The sequence below is a fragment of the Rhamphochromis longiceps genome, linkage group LG19, assembly GCF_057381845.1.
Source record: "Rhamphochromis longiceps isolate RC_006_pf linkage group LG19, R_longiceps_female_GT1.1, whole genome shotgun sequence".
Lineage (NCBI taxonomy): Eukaryota > Metazoa > Chordata > Actinopteri > Cichliformes > Cichlidae > Rhamphochromis > Rhamphochromis longiceps.
Window position 1 is genome coordinate 24,153,351 of NC_140575.1, and position 16,138 is coordinate 24,169,488.

At 39.7% G+C, this 16,138-nt stretch overlaps 3 protein-coding genes across 6 annotated transcripts; 2 read left to right on the forward strand and 1 right to left on the reverse strand.

Moving 5' to 3' along the window:
* Positions 1-3,360: 3,360 nt before the first annotated feature.
* LOC146646810 (rab GTPase-activating protein 1-like) lies at positions 3,361-8,423 on the forward strand. 2 transcript variants are annotated; one of them, XM_085392050.1, is made up of 8 exons: positions 3,366-3,871; positions 4,717-4,797; positions 4,950-5,060; positions 5,319-5,423; positions 5,522-5,605; positions 5,687-5,758; positions 5,987-6,253; positions 7,856-8,422. In XM_085392050.1, the coding sequence occupies exons 1-8, from the start codon at positions 3,761-3,763 to the stop codon at positions 8,084-8,086; spliced, it is 1,062 nt and encodes a 353-aa protein (XP_085248176.1). In that variant the 5' UTR covers positions 3,366-3,760; the 3' UTR covers positions 8,087-8,422. The 2 variants fall into 2 exon arrangements, with proteins under 2 accessions (XP_085248177.1, XP_085248176.1); XM_085392051.1 differs by lacking the exon at positions 4,717-4,797 and having other exon boundaries at positions 3,361-3,871; positions 7,856-8,423.
* Positions 8,424-8,617: 194 nt separating this feature from the next.
* Positions 8,618-11,435, forward strand: ebi3 (Epstein-Barr virus induced 3). Its single transcript, XM_085392053.1, has 6 exons — positions 8,618-8,915; positions 9,108-9,222; positions 9,365-9,434; positions 10,003-10,120; positions 10,243-10,406; positions 11,020-11,435. Exons 1-6 carry the CDS (start codon positions 8,810-8,812, stop codon positions 11,173-11,175), a joined length of 729 nt encoding a protein of 242 aa, XP_085248179.1. The 5' UTR covers positions 8,618-8,809; the 3' UTR covers positions 11,176-11,435.
* Positions 11,436-11,455: 20 nt separating this feature from the next.
* Positions 11,456-13,604, reverse strand: odf3l2a (outer dense fiber of sperm tails 3-like 2a). Of its 3 annotated transcripts, none has more exons than XM_085392056.1 (5): positions 13,484-13,604; positions 13,004-13,114; positions 12,735-12,851; positions 12,432-12,573; positions 11,456-11,801 (listed from the first exon to the last, which is right to left on the reverse strand). In XM_085392056.1, exons 1-5 carry the CDS (start codon positions 13,530-13,532, stop codon positions 11,456-11,458), a joined length of 765 nt encoding a protein of 254 aa, XP_085248182.1. In that variant the 5' UTR covers positions 13,533-13,604. The 3 variants fall into 3 exon arrangements, with proteins under 3 accessions (XP_085248182.1, XP_085248181.1, XP_085248180.1); XM_085392055.1 differs by having other exon boundaries at positions 12,729-12,851; XM_085392054.1 differs by lacking the exon at positions 13,484-13,604 and having other exon boundaries at positions 12,729-12,851; positions 13,004-13,223.
* Positions 13,605-16,138: the final 2,534 nt, after the last annotated feature.

Consider the following 16,138-nt stretch of genomic DNA (forward strand, 5'->3'; position numbering starts at 1 on the left):
ATCTCACCCTTTTCTGCCTGTTTGCCTTCCTTTAAAATGACTGTTCATCTGCTATTGAACTGCTACTTCTTCTTTTTGTCCTCTGCTTGTCCTCTTTCCTCTCATTTCTCAAAGACACACTGCACATCATGCTGAGGTATGTAGTTTTCAGGAAGTCGCCCTTTGGTAATCACCTTGTTTGTGCACAAATAGTATTTTAAGCCAGTCAAACTACCTTTGGCATTTTTTGTAGTTTCAATAAAATACATGAGAAAATAATTTTTTATGTTTTTGCAGCAGACTTCTAATAACAAAGTGCCTAAAGATACAATTTAATAATTGGTTCTTTGCTAATTTGTCTGGTGCGTATAGACATGACACTGGTTCATTGCTTGGGTTAGGTGCCTTTTTTATGCTTGTTTAATTTATAGGTCAGTGTTAAAAAACATTCCTCTGAATTTCTCATGATCCGGCGCAGGGAGTGGACTATTGCTCAAAACTGGTTTAAAAATACCAACAAGTCTGCCTCCTTAGAAGCTAAATCCAGATAATGGAGTGCTGACTTAAGACTTTTGCACAGTATTGTATGTAAACTGCTTTATTTTTATTTTTAAATGTCTTTGTCAGTTTAGATGTTCACTGAACACTGGCGTTCACTGCCACCTACCCAACAAATATCCCCTTAGTCTGATGACAGTGGCTCAGTGTTTGTGCTCACAGGTTTGTTGCACCATAATGAACACAACTGTTGTGTCAGAACTTAACTTTTATTTTCAGGTTACTGTTTCTGTATTTAAAAAAAATCACATTCTGCTATGACCTGAGGAAAATCCACAATGTTTCACATAATGTTCCTTTTTTTCAGGAGGAATAAATATGTAGATATCTGCATATTCTTATGGTCTGTCTTTTTCACACAGTGACTCAGACAGTAGATACACAGGATTATGAAATCGGTTTCTGTTCATAGAAGAAGAAAAAAACAGAAAAGAAAAGAAAACCACAGACGTACACGTCAAGAGTCTGGACACAGCTTCTCATTTTTAGGTTTTTCTTTATTTTCATGACTATTTATATTGTAGATTCTGACTGAAGGCATCAAAACTATGAATGAACACATATGAAATTATGTAGTAAACAAAAAAAAGTGAAATAACTCAAAATATGTTTTACATTTTAGATTCTTCAAAGTAGCCACCCTTTGCCTTGATTACTGCTTTGCACACTCTTGGCCTTCTCTCGATGAGCTTCATGATGTAGTCAGCTGCAATGGTTTTCACTTCACAGGTGTGCCTTTTCAGGGTTTGTTTGTGGCATTTCTTGCCTTTAAATGGGGTTGGGACCATGTTGTGCAGGAATCAGGTTGGTACACAGCTGACAGGCTTATTTGACAACTGTTAGAATTCATATTAAGGCAAGAACCAATCAGCTACGTAAAGAGAAACGATAATCCACCATTACTTTAAGAACTGAAGGTCAGTCTGGAAACTTTGAAAGTCGCAAAATCCATTAAGCACTACGATGAAACTGGCTCTGACTGTGCAAATCAGGCCTTTATGGTCAAATAGCTGCTAAGAAAACATGACTAAGGAAAAGCAACAAGCAGAAGAAATTTGTTTGGGCCAAGAAACATAAGGAATGGACATTACACCAGCGGAAATCCAAGCTTTGTTCTGATGAGTCCAAATTTGAGCTCTTTGGTTCCACCTGCTGTGTCTTTTTGCGACGCAGAAAAGGTGAACGAATGGTCTCTACATGCATGGTTCCCACCGTGAGGAGGTGTGATGGTGTGGAGGAGCTTTGCTGGTGACACTGTTGGGCATTTATTCAAAACTGATGGCACACTGAACCAGCATGACTACCGCAAAATCCTGCCATCCCATCCGGTTTGTTTAGTTGGACCATCTTTTATTTTTCAACAGGACAGTGACCCCTACGGGCTGTGTAAGGGCTATTTGACCAAGAAGGAGAGTGATGGAGTGCTGCGCCAGATTGCCTGGCCTCCACAGTCACCTGACCTAAACCCAATCAAGGTGGTTTGAGATGAGACGGCAAAAGGGCCAACAAGTGCTCAGCATCTCTGGGAACTCTTCAACACTGTTGGAAAACCATTTCAGGTGACTACCCGATGAAGCTCATCGAGAGAATGCCAAGAGTGTGCAAAGCAGTAATCAAAGCAAAGGGTGGCTACTTTGAAGAATCTAAAATATACAAAATGTTTTGAGTTATTTCACACTGTTTTGTGTACTGCATAATTCCATATGTGTTCATTCATAGTTTTGATGTCTTCAGTGAGAATCTACAAGGTAAATAGTCATGAAAATGAAGAAAAAACAGAAAGTCCAAGCTTACTGGTAGTGTAGAGCAGGAAATGCTGATTGAAAAAAAGCCACAGAGGGGGAAACAAAAAAACGTAACTAAACATATGCAGTAGATATTGGCGTATATTTACATGGTTTGTTGGTCTGTCTTTTCCACATGGTGACTCAGACAGTAGATACAAGATGTTGAAATCAGTTTCTGGTCACAGAAGAGAAAAAAACAGAAAACCACAGACGTACATTAGAGCGGGAATTGTTTTTGTTTTTTTTCTTTAAAGCCACAAAGGGGAAACAAATAAAAATTACAAAATTCAGATAAAGAAAGGTAGTGAAACACTGAAGTTTAAAGAAAGGGAAGTGAAACTTTAAAAAAGAAACCGGTCTGTCATCAAGAAAGAGAAGATAAAAACTGAGAGGTTTATAATGCAAGTTAGGAATTAAGAGAAACCATGCATCATTACATGAAAGTGACACCGAGACCGTGGGGAAAAAGAGGGCGTCGAACGCAGAATCATCTTTGTTATTCTTTGGTATTTGAGTGCTTTACCTGCTCGACCCGTTTCATACCCTGTCAGGCTGCTTCGCCCATGACAATAATAGAGCAACAGGTCTCTGTCACGCCAACACCTGCGGATGACAGATCGCAAATACGACATCATTTACTCTTTAAATACATAAGCAGGGTCTGGCAGCTTCACACAGCACCTCTACCTGGCAAAGAAAAGTGTAAAGGGGGAGAAAAAAGTAGAAGAAAAGATGACTGGAGTGAATTTTTAAAGAGGTTTGAAAGCCTAAAGTGTGAGAGAGAAAAAATTTATAGCGTGAGCTTATTTTCACCAGATAAATTAGAGTGAACTAGTTTGAAAAGTTCGGCTCCAAAAACACGTTTCTTTTTTTGTTCTTCTGTATATGTATACGTGTGTGTGAGAGAGAGCATGGACACGTGAGTTGCTAAGAAAGCAGAGCTCTGCTGTGGGTGTGTGTAAGATTGTCTTGTTGTCACACTCCCTCTCAGGTTGGTTGTAAACCCTGTTGAACCTGTTACCGCCCGAATACCTGTAACACTGTTTTTCCTGAAACAGTAGGCAGTTCTGACTGACTTCTAACAAGGATTTAAGCAGAGCTACATTTTACCTTTGGCGTATTATTCTGTTGCTCACCTTTGGACTATAAACAGACTTTCCTTATCCTCGAATGACTTGGACTTTAACCTGATATTTCCTGTTTATGCTCAAATACTGGACTTGCAACCATCATCACTGCAAGGAAAAAGAAGGTGACTGCATCGCTATGAACCCGCTTCTTTAATTCACTTAAGAGACAGATTGTCCTTCAGGCCTGACGGGATCCGCATTACTTCTCGTGGGTCTGTTTAAAATTGGAACCTCGACGTGCAAAAGCTCTGACTGTTTACATCTGATTGAGCGGAGGCAGCTCTCGTAGCTGCATATTTGGACAAGATGATGGAAGAGGTGTCCATGGTCAATGCTTACGATGCCCATGCAATCGAGCAGATGAGCGAGGAGGAGATTTTTGCCTGTCTAGAGTCTGAAACGGGACCTAAATTCACAGTAAGTTTCTTTTTCTTTCAGTTTGTACACTTAGTGACAACAGCTGAGCTATTTTTCTTCATAATTCAGCAGTGAAGTAGTAGAACATGAGTCTACATTTACTCAAGTACTGTCCTTAAGCAGATTTGTACTGCCTGTGTGTATTTCAATTTTTAGATGTCTACATTTTAGAAGAAATATTACACATTTGGCTGATCTATCCAACAAGGCACTACTTTTATCCTCTACAGCAACAAAATTCTTCTTACTCGTTAATGCATATTAACAACCTATTAATATAAATGATTATGTTAGTAGATTGTAACACTCACACACTCATTTCAAGTTGCAGATTATCCTTATTCGAATGTTGATTAGGAGCAAAGCATTAAATGGGTGTAGTGCTGCTCTTAGCTTGCCTCTACGGGCCTGTTTGGATTTGATCTTTACAATATTTCTACATCTATTACACGAGCAACTGGCTAAACGGTAGCTGCAAGTACAATCACAACACATAAAACATTCCTTTGGATGTTTTATGGATGGATTTTAATTTCAGAAAAAAAAGGGAATGATTTCTGGTTGTTCATTTTAGATATCTGAGATATGGAAATTGCCATTTCAGACTTCCCTCTACTATTATTCCCTCAGGCATTCTAATTTGATCATTTCCCCATGTGCTTATTTTATCTTATCTTGGTGCTATCTCCTTCTGGATCTCTTTCTTGGGCTCGTTCTTGATTTGTCATGCTCATCCCTCATCCGGCACAATATCTGTGTGGAGGAGATAGCTTTCTTCAGCTCACTCAAATATGACAGTTTTTCTGCGTTGTTATATTTAGTGCATTTTGACTCTCTGCCATTAGGTACCAACAAAAAAAGCTAAACTGAAGGAGTGCCGGCTTCAAATAATGGATGACGAGGAAGACACTTTGGACAAATATGTGGTGGGGGATCTTTGTCTCTAAAGTCAGTCCTAACATTCTTCTTTTGCTGTGATAAGTGCTCGGATCAGGTTCAAGTTATTTTCTTATTCTTTATCTAAAATGTCTTTTTTTTAAATGCTGAAACTTTGATAGATTGTTTCTGTGGTTTGCAGAAGGAAAACCGTCAGCTTCAGCAGGCCAGCCTTCGTCTGGAGCAGGAAAATGACAATCTGGCCCACAAATTGATCACCAGCAAGGTGGCCCTGAGGAACACTCTAGACAAGGTACAATTAATTACTGCCCTTTTCAAAAGGGTAGCAAAACCCCACAGGAAATGAATAAAGTGTAACCGTAATAGAATAATATATTTGGCGTTCATTTTACATTTCATTAGAATAGCACAGTGATTTTTTCTTATTGTATTATTATTAACTTCTGGTATTGTGCATGGCCCTGCAGTTATATGCTACATCGATATAAAAGTTTCATTCACAATGAAAGCATAATATCCTGAGCTGACTGCTGCGATTGTCTCTTTGCAGGTGGAGGACAGAGTGGACGAACTAACCAAAGACCTTATGGAAACTAGACAGCAACTGCAGATCACAGAAGAGGAGAAAAGAGGGAAAGAGGAGGAAGCTGCCATGGTGAGATTTAAGTTATTCATGCTTCCTCATAATCATTAGAGATTTTGGTATTTAACTGCAGGCATAACTGAGCGAAGGAATGTTATCTTTCATTATAGCTGAAGGAAGTGTTTCGGAGAGAAATAGAAAAGGCCGAGCAGAAACTCAAAAGGTCGTCTGGTATCATTGCAGACTACAAACAGGTACAGAGAGTTTCTAAAATCGCTACATTTCTTCTGCTGATGTTTTGCTTAATTATGTTAAAGTCGTGATCTTTGGCTCAGATCTGTTCTCAGCTGACAAACCGCCTTGAAAGCCAGCAAGCCGCCCACAGAGAGGAGATGGATTCACTTAAGGTGAGGGTAGCACTCTTCCTTTGGAGCTTTGCTGTCATCTCTTCTTCTTTTATCTCACCTCTTGCCTCCGCCATGCTTCATCTCAAATCCTGTTGTTGTATAAAATGCTTTCAACCTTTCTATTAACTCATCAGTTACTCAGATTATCTATTACATATGTCACGTTTGAGAGAAAAAAAAAATCTGTATCATTTAATTTTTGCTACACTTTTTTTTTTCACATCACAGAGTGCAATAAAAGCTTGCTCCCACTGTCAACACATCATGAATTCAGATGAAACGTCCGATATAGGTCGGGACTCAGAAACGGCTGCGCAGACGGAAGATCAGAAAGTGACTGAACAGGGCGTGGAGGAGAAGGATGAAGATCCCACGCTGGAGGAGCAGAGGAGGAGGGAGCAGGAAAAGGAGCTCCTCAGGGCTCAGATTGGGGAATTGGAAAAGGAGCTGGTCCAGACCAAACTCCAGATGGTGGAGGCCACGTGCAAAATCCAGGTAAGACCAGTGAATCAGACCGGACTGGACCATTCATAGATACATATCTTGATTAAATCTCTGACCTTCACAAATATCTACAAGCATGTAACCAAAACATGCACAAATTGTCAGTGTTTTGCAGATAAGAGGATATCTGGATATATGTCAGCCAATAAATGGCAACAAAATGCAGCAAAGAAATGTTTTTGTCATAACATGGGTTAGTAGTAGTTTTACACTATAAAATATCTCTCTCAGTTTGCTTCTTGGTCACAGTTAAGAAAAATCAAGGAAGATCTGGATAAATATTGGTTGCCACCCATCCAGCTGTCCATCCATTTATTTTCTTCCGCTTATCCAGAATTGGGGTGAAGTGCTAGCAGGCTAAATAGGGTTTTTCTTTTTTCCCATTTCCTGCTTGGGGATACTGAGCCAGTTACAAATATGATGAGATTCATAATCCTTCCACCATGTTCTGGGGTGTCTCCCTGGATAGATGGATAGACGTGGCTGGAAAACCTGATGGGAAAGTGCCCAGAAGGCATCCTGATTAGCTGCTCAAACGACCTCAACTGGTTTTTTGAGCATAGGGTGGAGAGAGATCAGTGGCATTCAATAAAAAAAAAAGAAGATTATTTTATTTTAAAGTGGTCATTAGCATGACTGTGAGCTCTGCTACTCTAGTGCTGCATTAAATCTGGCTTTTTATAGGGAATATGTTGACACCTGACCTCTAATAAAGCTGATATGATATTTTTACTAAGCATAAGCCCCTGAAGACAGACAACAGGACCAGGTTCTGAGATATTGTCGCTGTTCCAGTAAAACAGGTTTGACAACACTGGAAACTGAAAGTTACAAAGGAACATTTTCAGGAAGAAGTAACAGAAAACAGAGACTTCAAAAGCTGACGGGAATTACCCCGGATCATTTTTGAAGTCATTTGCTTCATAAATAACACAGAAATAACATAATGGGATAATCCTGACGAATGCTTCAAGATTCATTACTTATTACTTTATTACTTTTAAGTATTAAAGTACTCTAATTACATATCTGGCATGCTTAAAATAGGCATATAAATAAATTGCATTACTTCCACAATACATTATCATAATTCTACCATATTTAATACGTGTGTTTTTGTGAGCTTTTGAGATTTCTAAATCATCTGTGCAACTTTTTTCCCTGAAAAATGTAACTAAATTGTGCAAAAAAATGCTTAATGTAGCAAATATGATGCAAATTCAAACTCGCATGTACAAACTTTGGTCAGAAGGTTCGGTAAACACTGCAGTTCCAAAAAAATTTAATTTTCTGAAAATTGTTTCATGGTTCAGGATTTACAGGGTTGAAGTAATTCATAATGGTGTCCAGTTAGTGAATTATTTAAAACTAATCATTACAGTTAAATTCAGGTATAACTCTGACCCATAATAGATTAAAAACTTGAGTGTTAATTTGCCAATAATCATATGAATTGGCATTGTTATTTAAAACTATTAAAAGTATTTTGATAATGTAAATAAAAAAAACATAAGTGCATATTTAGTAAAAACATAGTAAAATTAATTGCACAATGCAGTATTTGCAGTCATACATCTGTGTATCCTCATGCAGGAGCTGGAGCACCAGAAGGGAATCCTGACCAGTGATCTGCAGGAAGCAAAGAACAGCTGGATCAGCAAGGCCTTCACCTCGCTGCGGACCTCCAGCGAGGGGCTTCACAGTCTTAACATACACAAAGCCGGGACTCACACAATGGGTTGGAACGTCCACAGTGCCTCCCTCTCTGGATGGAGCCCCAAGAAGCTATCGTGGCCTCACAGAGTCAATCGAGAAAATGTCTGAGAGCTTGGACTGTGAATGCGCAGTTGACATAAAACTGGACACTAGAGGGGGGTTATACCTCTGCTGAAGTATGACTTTATTGCCTGAGTGATAACCAAAGACTGTATATACAGAATGATTTAAACCTGTACCTGCTGATTCCTAATTTGTGCACTAGATGGCAGTCAAGACACCATGAGCTGAGGAGAGTACCAGAGAGCACTGACAGTTGATATGAAGTAGGGACTTTCTTGGCTTTGCTGATTTTGTCTTTACTGATAAGTTTCTTTGCATATTTGTAAATCTGTGTGAGTCTCCTGGAGACCAGTATTTTCGTTTGTGCCATAAATGCACCATTAAAGAAGTAACCACTTAAAAAAAAATTCTCTTTCATGACGTAAGGAAACCTTAATCAGCATGCAGTAATTCATAACTGTTCAGTTCTTATAAGGAATTTCCTGTGCTGTGACTTCTCTTCCTCTTTCGCAATGACCTCTTTGGCTTTTATACCGCGATCAGCTGCGAGGCGCTCAAATACACAGGGGAGGCGAGACTGTGAAGCAACTTGTTATTGCTGTACTTTGACACAAAGACAGGTGTAGATCTGCAAGGAAAAGGGCAAAGGACAAGGGAATAACAGAAGAGAGTAGTATTTAACTTGGGCCCGGGGTTGGGAGTTGACTGTAACATTTCTAAAACTACTTTGAAAAACTGCTCTTGGCGAATAATCCCTCCTTTGAAGCAATGAGGGCTGCAGTGTTTGGTGGTGGCTATGTCACTGTGATTCTACTAATTAGCATTGTTGAAAGTCAAGCACTGGACCTGCTGAGAGGAGCTGGAACATCACAGAGTGAGTGCTAGTCTGTGCTTGACTACATGTTTCCCACTTCCACTTATTCTTTCTTTCTTTCATGTTATGTTATAATATTATTCTCAAAGTGATACCGATACAGATATTAAATTTTGTATTTTTCTTTATTCTGTATTTCTGTCAGTGTTTATGTTTTGCACTCAGTGACTAAATCCAGTTTTTCCCTGCCAGATCCCCTCTCCGCTCCCAAGGTGCACTGCTGGTGTTCGAGCTATCCGAATGCGACGCTGTGCACCTGGCCTAAACCACCCCACTTCCCTACCACGCATTACATTGCTACATACAGGTAAGTCTGTGAATAGTTTTAGTGGGTGCTGACCCAAACCACTGACCCCTTTTTAGTAGAAGACACTCTACTTAACAAGTGTCATTAAATAGCCTTTTTTTTTTCTTAAATGTGTTTATGTGTAAATGTTTGTGTTTACCAGTGAGAGACATAATCAGGCAAGCACCAAGGAATGCCATCTCCTTCCACCCGGCTCTTCATCCTCTGAAAAGGTACCAGTTTATAACCTTAAGAGATCATCTGATATTGGCTGTGCATCTAGGAATTTTTGGATATATTCTTGTCTGTTATGAGCAAAAATCCCTGGATCCTGAGACTGAAATCATGCATCATGCATAGTGTGTAGGGAATTTTCAGTCATGGGGTGACGTTAACCCTTAGGTTTGCGAACAGCCAAGAGAAAGGAGAAGAGGTGGTTTCCAGAATTCATGCAACAAAATTTAACTCATTTAGATAAGTTGTACTATATATATATATATATATGTGTGTGTGTGTGTACACACACACACGCATACTGTACTGGAATGATCCTGGAATGATCCACAAACCTGACGGGACAGGCTGAGTTTTGGAAAATCCCATTTCTTTTCTTTTCTTTTCTTTTTTGGAATCATTTCAAGTTTATCTTGTGAGTCTGAGGAAACCAGGGTCTCAGTAATTTGTGATCTGTGGTTGATTACTAATTCTGATCATCTCGAGTGCTCGTCATTTTGTGAATTCCCCAAAGTTTTCTTTCATCGTCTCTCTCTTTTTCTGGTTTTTTTTTTCTTTTTTTTTCAGTTCTGGATCTGCCAGCTGCCCAACCTGAAGCTTCTTACTGACTACATCATCAACATCACAGCAGTTCATTCTGGGAGAAGCAGCTCCCATCTAACAAGCTTCATGCTGGAGGATATAGGTGAGAAATGAAATTACACAGAATGTGGTCAAACTTCACTTAGCTTCATAACCCAATTCCCGTTTTTATCTAAACAAACAAACAAAAAAACAATTAAAAAAAAATCTGTTCTATGTGTTCAGTGAAACCAGATCCTCCCGTTGATGTCCGGGTTTCCCCTACTAACAACAGAAAGTTGTTGGTTGAGTGGTCTCCTCCACCTACTTGGACCAACTTGGCAATATTCCCCCTAAAATACCAGATTATCTACCAGTGGGAAAACAAGGGGATCCGAAGGTCTGTTAATGTAAGTATGATTTTCATCACACCATATTTGCATAAAAGTGTTGCAACCACAAGTTTTGTAAGCAGCACATCACACTTAACGCTTACACGGATATCACATGTGCAAGTTCAAAATTACCCAAGCTTTTTTGAAGCAACCTCGAATTGCTTTTTTTTGTACTTGTTGTTTTCCTAAAAAAGTTCCCATCGTCTACAGGATCCAGTTTTTCATTTAATCATTTAATCATCAGTAGCTTTTCTGTTTCCTTTTAAATATTACAACACTCATTAACTTGACTTCAAGTGTTCAAAATTGTGTGAAAATATTTTCTCATAAACTGTTTTTAAGATGTTGGTCATGATTTACTGAAATTTAAAAAAAAATGTGCATCAGCACATGCTGTAACTGATTTGAAAGTATGACTAATGATGGCAAACACATTTGCATTATTACTAAACTCTTCCATCCACTTTCATGAAACGGTTTATGATTCATCAACTATTTATAAGTCCTTTACTTCTATTTTAATATGTGACTTAAAGTAACCAGTATCTTTTCCCACTGGGCTGACTTGTAGCCTCCTGATGTTAACTATGTGTTTTTTTACACATGTATCCTATATTTTCTCCTCCAGCTGGGTCCTTATGAGAACACCACAGTTGAACTGAAGGCCCTGACCCCAGGGAGGCCATACCTGTTCCAAGTGTGTGCTAGGGAGCTGCTTGGTCTGGGCAAATGCAGTGACTGGAGTATGCCCGTGAAGATCACAATACCAAGAAAAAGACTGTAGGAAGTTCCACTGACTTCCTTTTTTTGTTTACCCATTTCCTGTTAAGCTTGCACTGAAGTAAACAATTTCATTTTCTGGTATTTTAACTGCACGAAAAATGCAAACACAAACTATTTATATTTTGTTTTATTTATTAAAGAGTATTGTAAATGGATATCATGCACACAGTTTACATTTCCAGTTTAAGTCAGTATTTTTTTTATTATTGTTATTTTGTAACAGTGTTGGTTTGTCAAGTCAAAAAGAATAAAAATAAGGTGTCTGAAGTAAATTCTCATTGTCAGTCAGTCACATTTACCACAAGTGGGGTGACAAACTCAGAGTGTCTGATGCCCAGAGTGAAGGATGGTGGTCTTGGAAGGTGCAAATGAAATCTCTCCGGGCTGTAGGCGCCAGGGCCAGGAATAGCAGAGGAATAATTGGGCCTTTTAGTCCTCCCCTGCATGGTGAAGGACGGATGGCGATGACGGTAAATGTCCGGGTTGGTGCTGTTGTATTTTCCTGGTCCGGGAGTTGTGGCGAGATCTTCAGAGGGAGCGCCGACCTTCCTCCGGGCTGAGAAACTGTAGCTGGCACTGGAGGGTTTGTGAGGAATATGATGTCCCAGAAGATTAGGAAGACTGTAACTGGAAGATTGACGAAAACAATATAAAGGTTAACAGGAGCACTGAGTGTGATGTAAGATGGTAAATCTGGTGTTATTCTCTGTTTGATTTCTAAATTCCTCATGCTGTCTTGGGCACCTACTCCCAAGCCCATTCTTCTTTCCTAAAAAACAAAGGAAACCATATTTATCAAAGACTGTGGACTTAGTAGGAAATGGCTGAGGTGGATATAGCAGGCTACCCCCTCTAAATTTAGGAAACAAAGGAGCTCAATCAGACGCTATTAAGCAACAACCTCTGAGGCTGGGAATGATATTCAAAGCAGAAGTGCTTAAAAAGTTGAGGTTCCTCAAATAGCCACTTAACCCTTACTCCGTATTAGAGGCAATCTTCCGTCTTGTACTGTCGAACTTTAGAGCAGAAATAAATATATTTAGAGCCTAGTAACAGTGGCTGCAGGTTTTAATACTCAAGAATGCTCAAGAAATCTGGGCACAATTTTAGATGAATTAAAGCCTAGATTAACACTAAACGCTAACTTGAACAGCGTTTATGGATACTAGAAGGCTTAAGCAAAGGGATCCACAAGCCAAAGGGTGATGTCACAGCACTTTCATTGACCTCTAATCTACCTCTCCTCCTCGCCTTTACCTGTTAGGTGAGGGTACAGCATCCACAGAGCGGTATCTGGTTCGAGCTCCAATGATGTGTGATGGAGGTCTGCGGTGGCCATTGAGGGGCGGAGCCTTCTCTGGACTGTAGGCTCCGGGCCCGGGAGTCTGGAATAGGTCACCTAACATAAAAGGAAACTAGTTTGAAATTATTCCTTTATTTTAGGGGGAAGATGGATGAATGTGTGGATGGACTGATAAATGGATGGATGACTAATGCTTGTCCAAATATCTGACATCAATCACACAGGTTGAATGGTTTTTCCTTCTTTTTTACCTTTACTTCCTGTGCGCCCTCCTCTGCCCAAAATAGAGTAAGATGGCGTTTCCATGCTGCCAAACCGCGTGACCTTTGATCCAACGTGGTACCTCGGTCCTGGGCTGGAATCCACAGAGACCACTGCAAACAAGGCCAAAAACCATCAAAGTGCTATTCCTTTACTTTAACTGCTCCAGCTTAGCATTAAGTACTTCTTTGTAGCACTCCTTAGTCAACGATTGGTCCACTGAGGGCAAGTTTACCAGAATATACATAAATAATTGACAACTTACTGGCACTGCTCATACGACTGTGGAAGGTATATGCTGCACTTCTGGGCTTGGTGAAATCATGGTTGATGTATCCAACTGTAGGGGGCAGGCTGTAGCGTCCAGGGCCTGGGCCTGACAATGAGTAGGTGGAGGAGGAGGAGGATGGTGGTGAAAATGATGCAACAGATTGCACTCCAAGCAGCAGTATAGCACACCCACCGCTCTTTGGCTCCGGCTGCATCGTCTCTGATGATTTCCATATGGAGCTCTTTGACTTATTTTCTATGGTTATGCATTTTAACCTACTTCCTCTGCTTTTTGGGGAATGGATTCTAAACAAAGTAGAAATCTCAAACAAGTGTGGAGCAACGACTGTATAATGCTGTGCAAGATTTCATAGCAAAAACAGTTCAGCTATAATACAGTCCATGTGGATGCAAACACACACACACACACACATACATAACCACACATGCAGGCATACACATTTCTCAAACTGACCTCTTTCTCGAGCAGAGATAATTGGCCGTTTCTTCTCCGCCTCCTCCATAGTCTACCGACCACTTTCTTCCCTCTCCTCGGCTTTTCTTTTTTGAGTCCACTGTTACTTCAGACACATCCTTTTCTTACTCCTTTTCTTGTGTGGCTCTGTCCAGGTAAGTCTCGCAGGCTGAATTATTCATTATCATGAGGTAAAGAAATCCTATCTTGACTGAGGCCCTGATCTGCACAAACTTGTTGTCAACCTTTTTTTCTCCAAGGTTCCTCAGGACAAATAGTTTCTACCAAATAGACACTTAAAGAGCTCAAATAATTGTTTAGCATGTAAATCTAAATGTGAAGTGCTCTGCTGAAACACGATCTTGAAGTGATGTATAATGATCATGTTGGTAACGTGTAATGTAGTTAATTTGTAACACTATTCCAAAGTATTTGGTTACTGTACTGCAGTATTTGTCTTCACTCATGTATGTATGCTCAAGTGACAGCGTCTCAGTGGACATGCTATTAAAGCGAAGGACCTTGAACATTCCTCTGCAGCATATTGATATCTGAACATTAAACACTAAGTTCTTTATTGAACTTGTAAGGATATTCATGTGAGTACAAATGCTTGCAAATTTTATGTCTGCACTTTTAAACAGGGGGTTCTTCTTATTGACGGGTGGACACAATTTTATTTGAAAAGCCTTACAGGCCCTCTGCAGTATTTACGTATATATTTAACAGCAAAAAAATGTGGGACTGACCAAAAACATTGTTCAGATTCAGATCATTCAGATTTCTTGATGTAATTTTTATTAGTACAATAAATTTCACAACGAATTAGGAATTTTTATCAGCAAAAGGTTAGAGGACCTTTTCTGATTCCCGTTTTCTGCTGCTGTTTTTGTCCTTAAAGTCCATTTCCCCCGATTATTTATGCACTTTAAACTAAGAGTTTTAGTTTTATTTAAATAAATTACAGTATTTCTTCCAAGACATAAGATTTCTGTCATCGTCCCAGGTTCTAGTGTTGCATTTGTTGAGTTTTCGGTTCCTGTTTTGATTTTGTGATTAATTCGGGTGTTTCTAATATTCTTTTTTTCTGATTTCCCTAAAGTTTCCCTGGCTTGTGTCCATATGTCTTGTACATTAGTGCCATTGTCCTTCTGTGTTTACCTGTCTTTTTGTTATTTCATCTATTCATCCATGAATAATGGAGCCCATCCCAGCTGTTACAGTGCCCTGAACAGGCTGTCAGTCGATCACAGGATTTTTTGCCCAAAAAGCACAAACAAAAACAATGGCATTAAGACTTAAAGTGTCACTGCATGAGTGGCTTCTTGTTTCAGCTTATCTCTTAATCTGGTTCCTGTCTTACTTTGATAAATCACATTCTCATGCGTCCTGATTTTATTTTCTTGCTTTTGTTCCCTTCCTTGGTGTTTGTCAGCCCCTCCATCATGGCAGATTGTGCCTACATGTGTCCTGTCTGTTGTGCTCGCTTGCTCATGCCCTTTGAATTTGCCTGATGATTTGGATCCCAAAAAGTCTTGCCTTGTGTCCAGTATTTGGTCCTCAGTACTGTGCAAGGAGAACCACAGCACATCAGTATATTAATATTTATATTGAACTTATAAAAGGTTGTGTCAGTGCACATGAGAACAATGGATTTACAGCCACAATTCCCATATCACTGCGGGCCACTGTGGCTACTGAATTAGCACCTAGACACCATCTGAAAAGAGTCAGCTGCGGCAGAAGTTCGGAGTAGGATTTAGCATCTGGCATACACATATAGAGCTCCCCATTGCTGACATTCAGGACCCTGGACACTGGATGCAGAGGTAATTAAAGGCTTGAGAGCAGAGCCATGACCAAGAAGAACTCCATAGTTAAATATTAAGCACTGCTGACTGACTGCTCACAGGCACAGTAACAAGATACTGCTTGTCAGACGAAGATGAATTCACAGCATGACAGAAAACACAACCAGCGTCTCAAGTTTCCCAGATAAACACTGACACCATGTAACAAGCAGGGATCAAAGATGTTACTCGCTGTCGAGCTCTAACATGGATTCATTGATTCGATGGAGACATAAGCTTGTTATTGCTTGCTCTGCACTCTTTCACATGTGCTATTTGTAGATTATACAGCCAAGAATCAAAGGAAAAACAATAAGATGTAGTAAGAGACAGGTCCACTACATGCGTAGCACTTTTTGTTTTTACTCTCAATCATTGACTGCCATGCTCCATGTACGCCACACCTGTTTCTGCTTGTGAACATTTTTATTTTGTACACCTAGTCATTCTGACTCATTTAAGGTGTCTTTCTTTTGTGCTGCTCGACATACTTCATCATCATTCTTGAACACTTGGCGTTTACAGCCCAGCGTGGTTGATGCACATGTTTAATATGTGAAAACCCTTTATTTGTAATCTTTTTATACATGTACAGTGGTCCCTCGCTATAACGCGGTTTACCTTTCGCGGATTTTTTTGGTGCGATTTTGCGTGCTTTTTTTTTTTTTTTTTCTTACAGCGCATTGAGTTCTGCGTCCTGATTGGCTGTAGATCATTGTCAGTCAGTCTCGTGCTGTGTCTCCTGTACAGTACAGAATGCGTTCAGCTTGTCAAGTTAACATAAATCTTCTATGCTAGCTGTGTG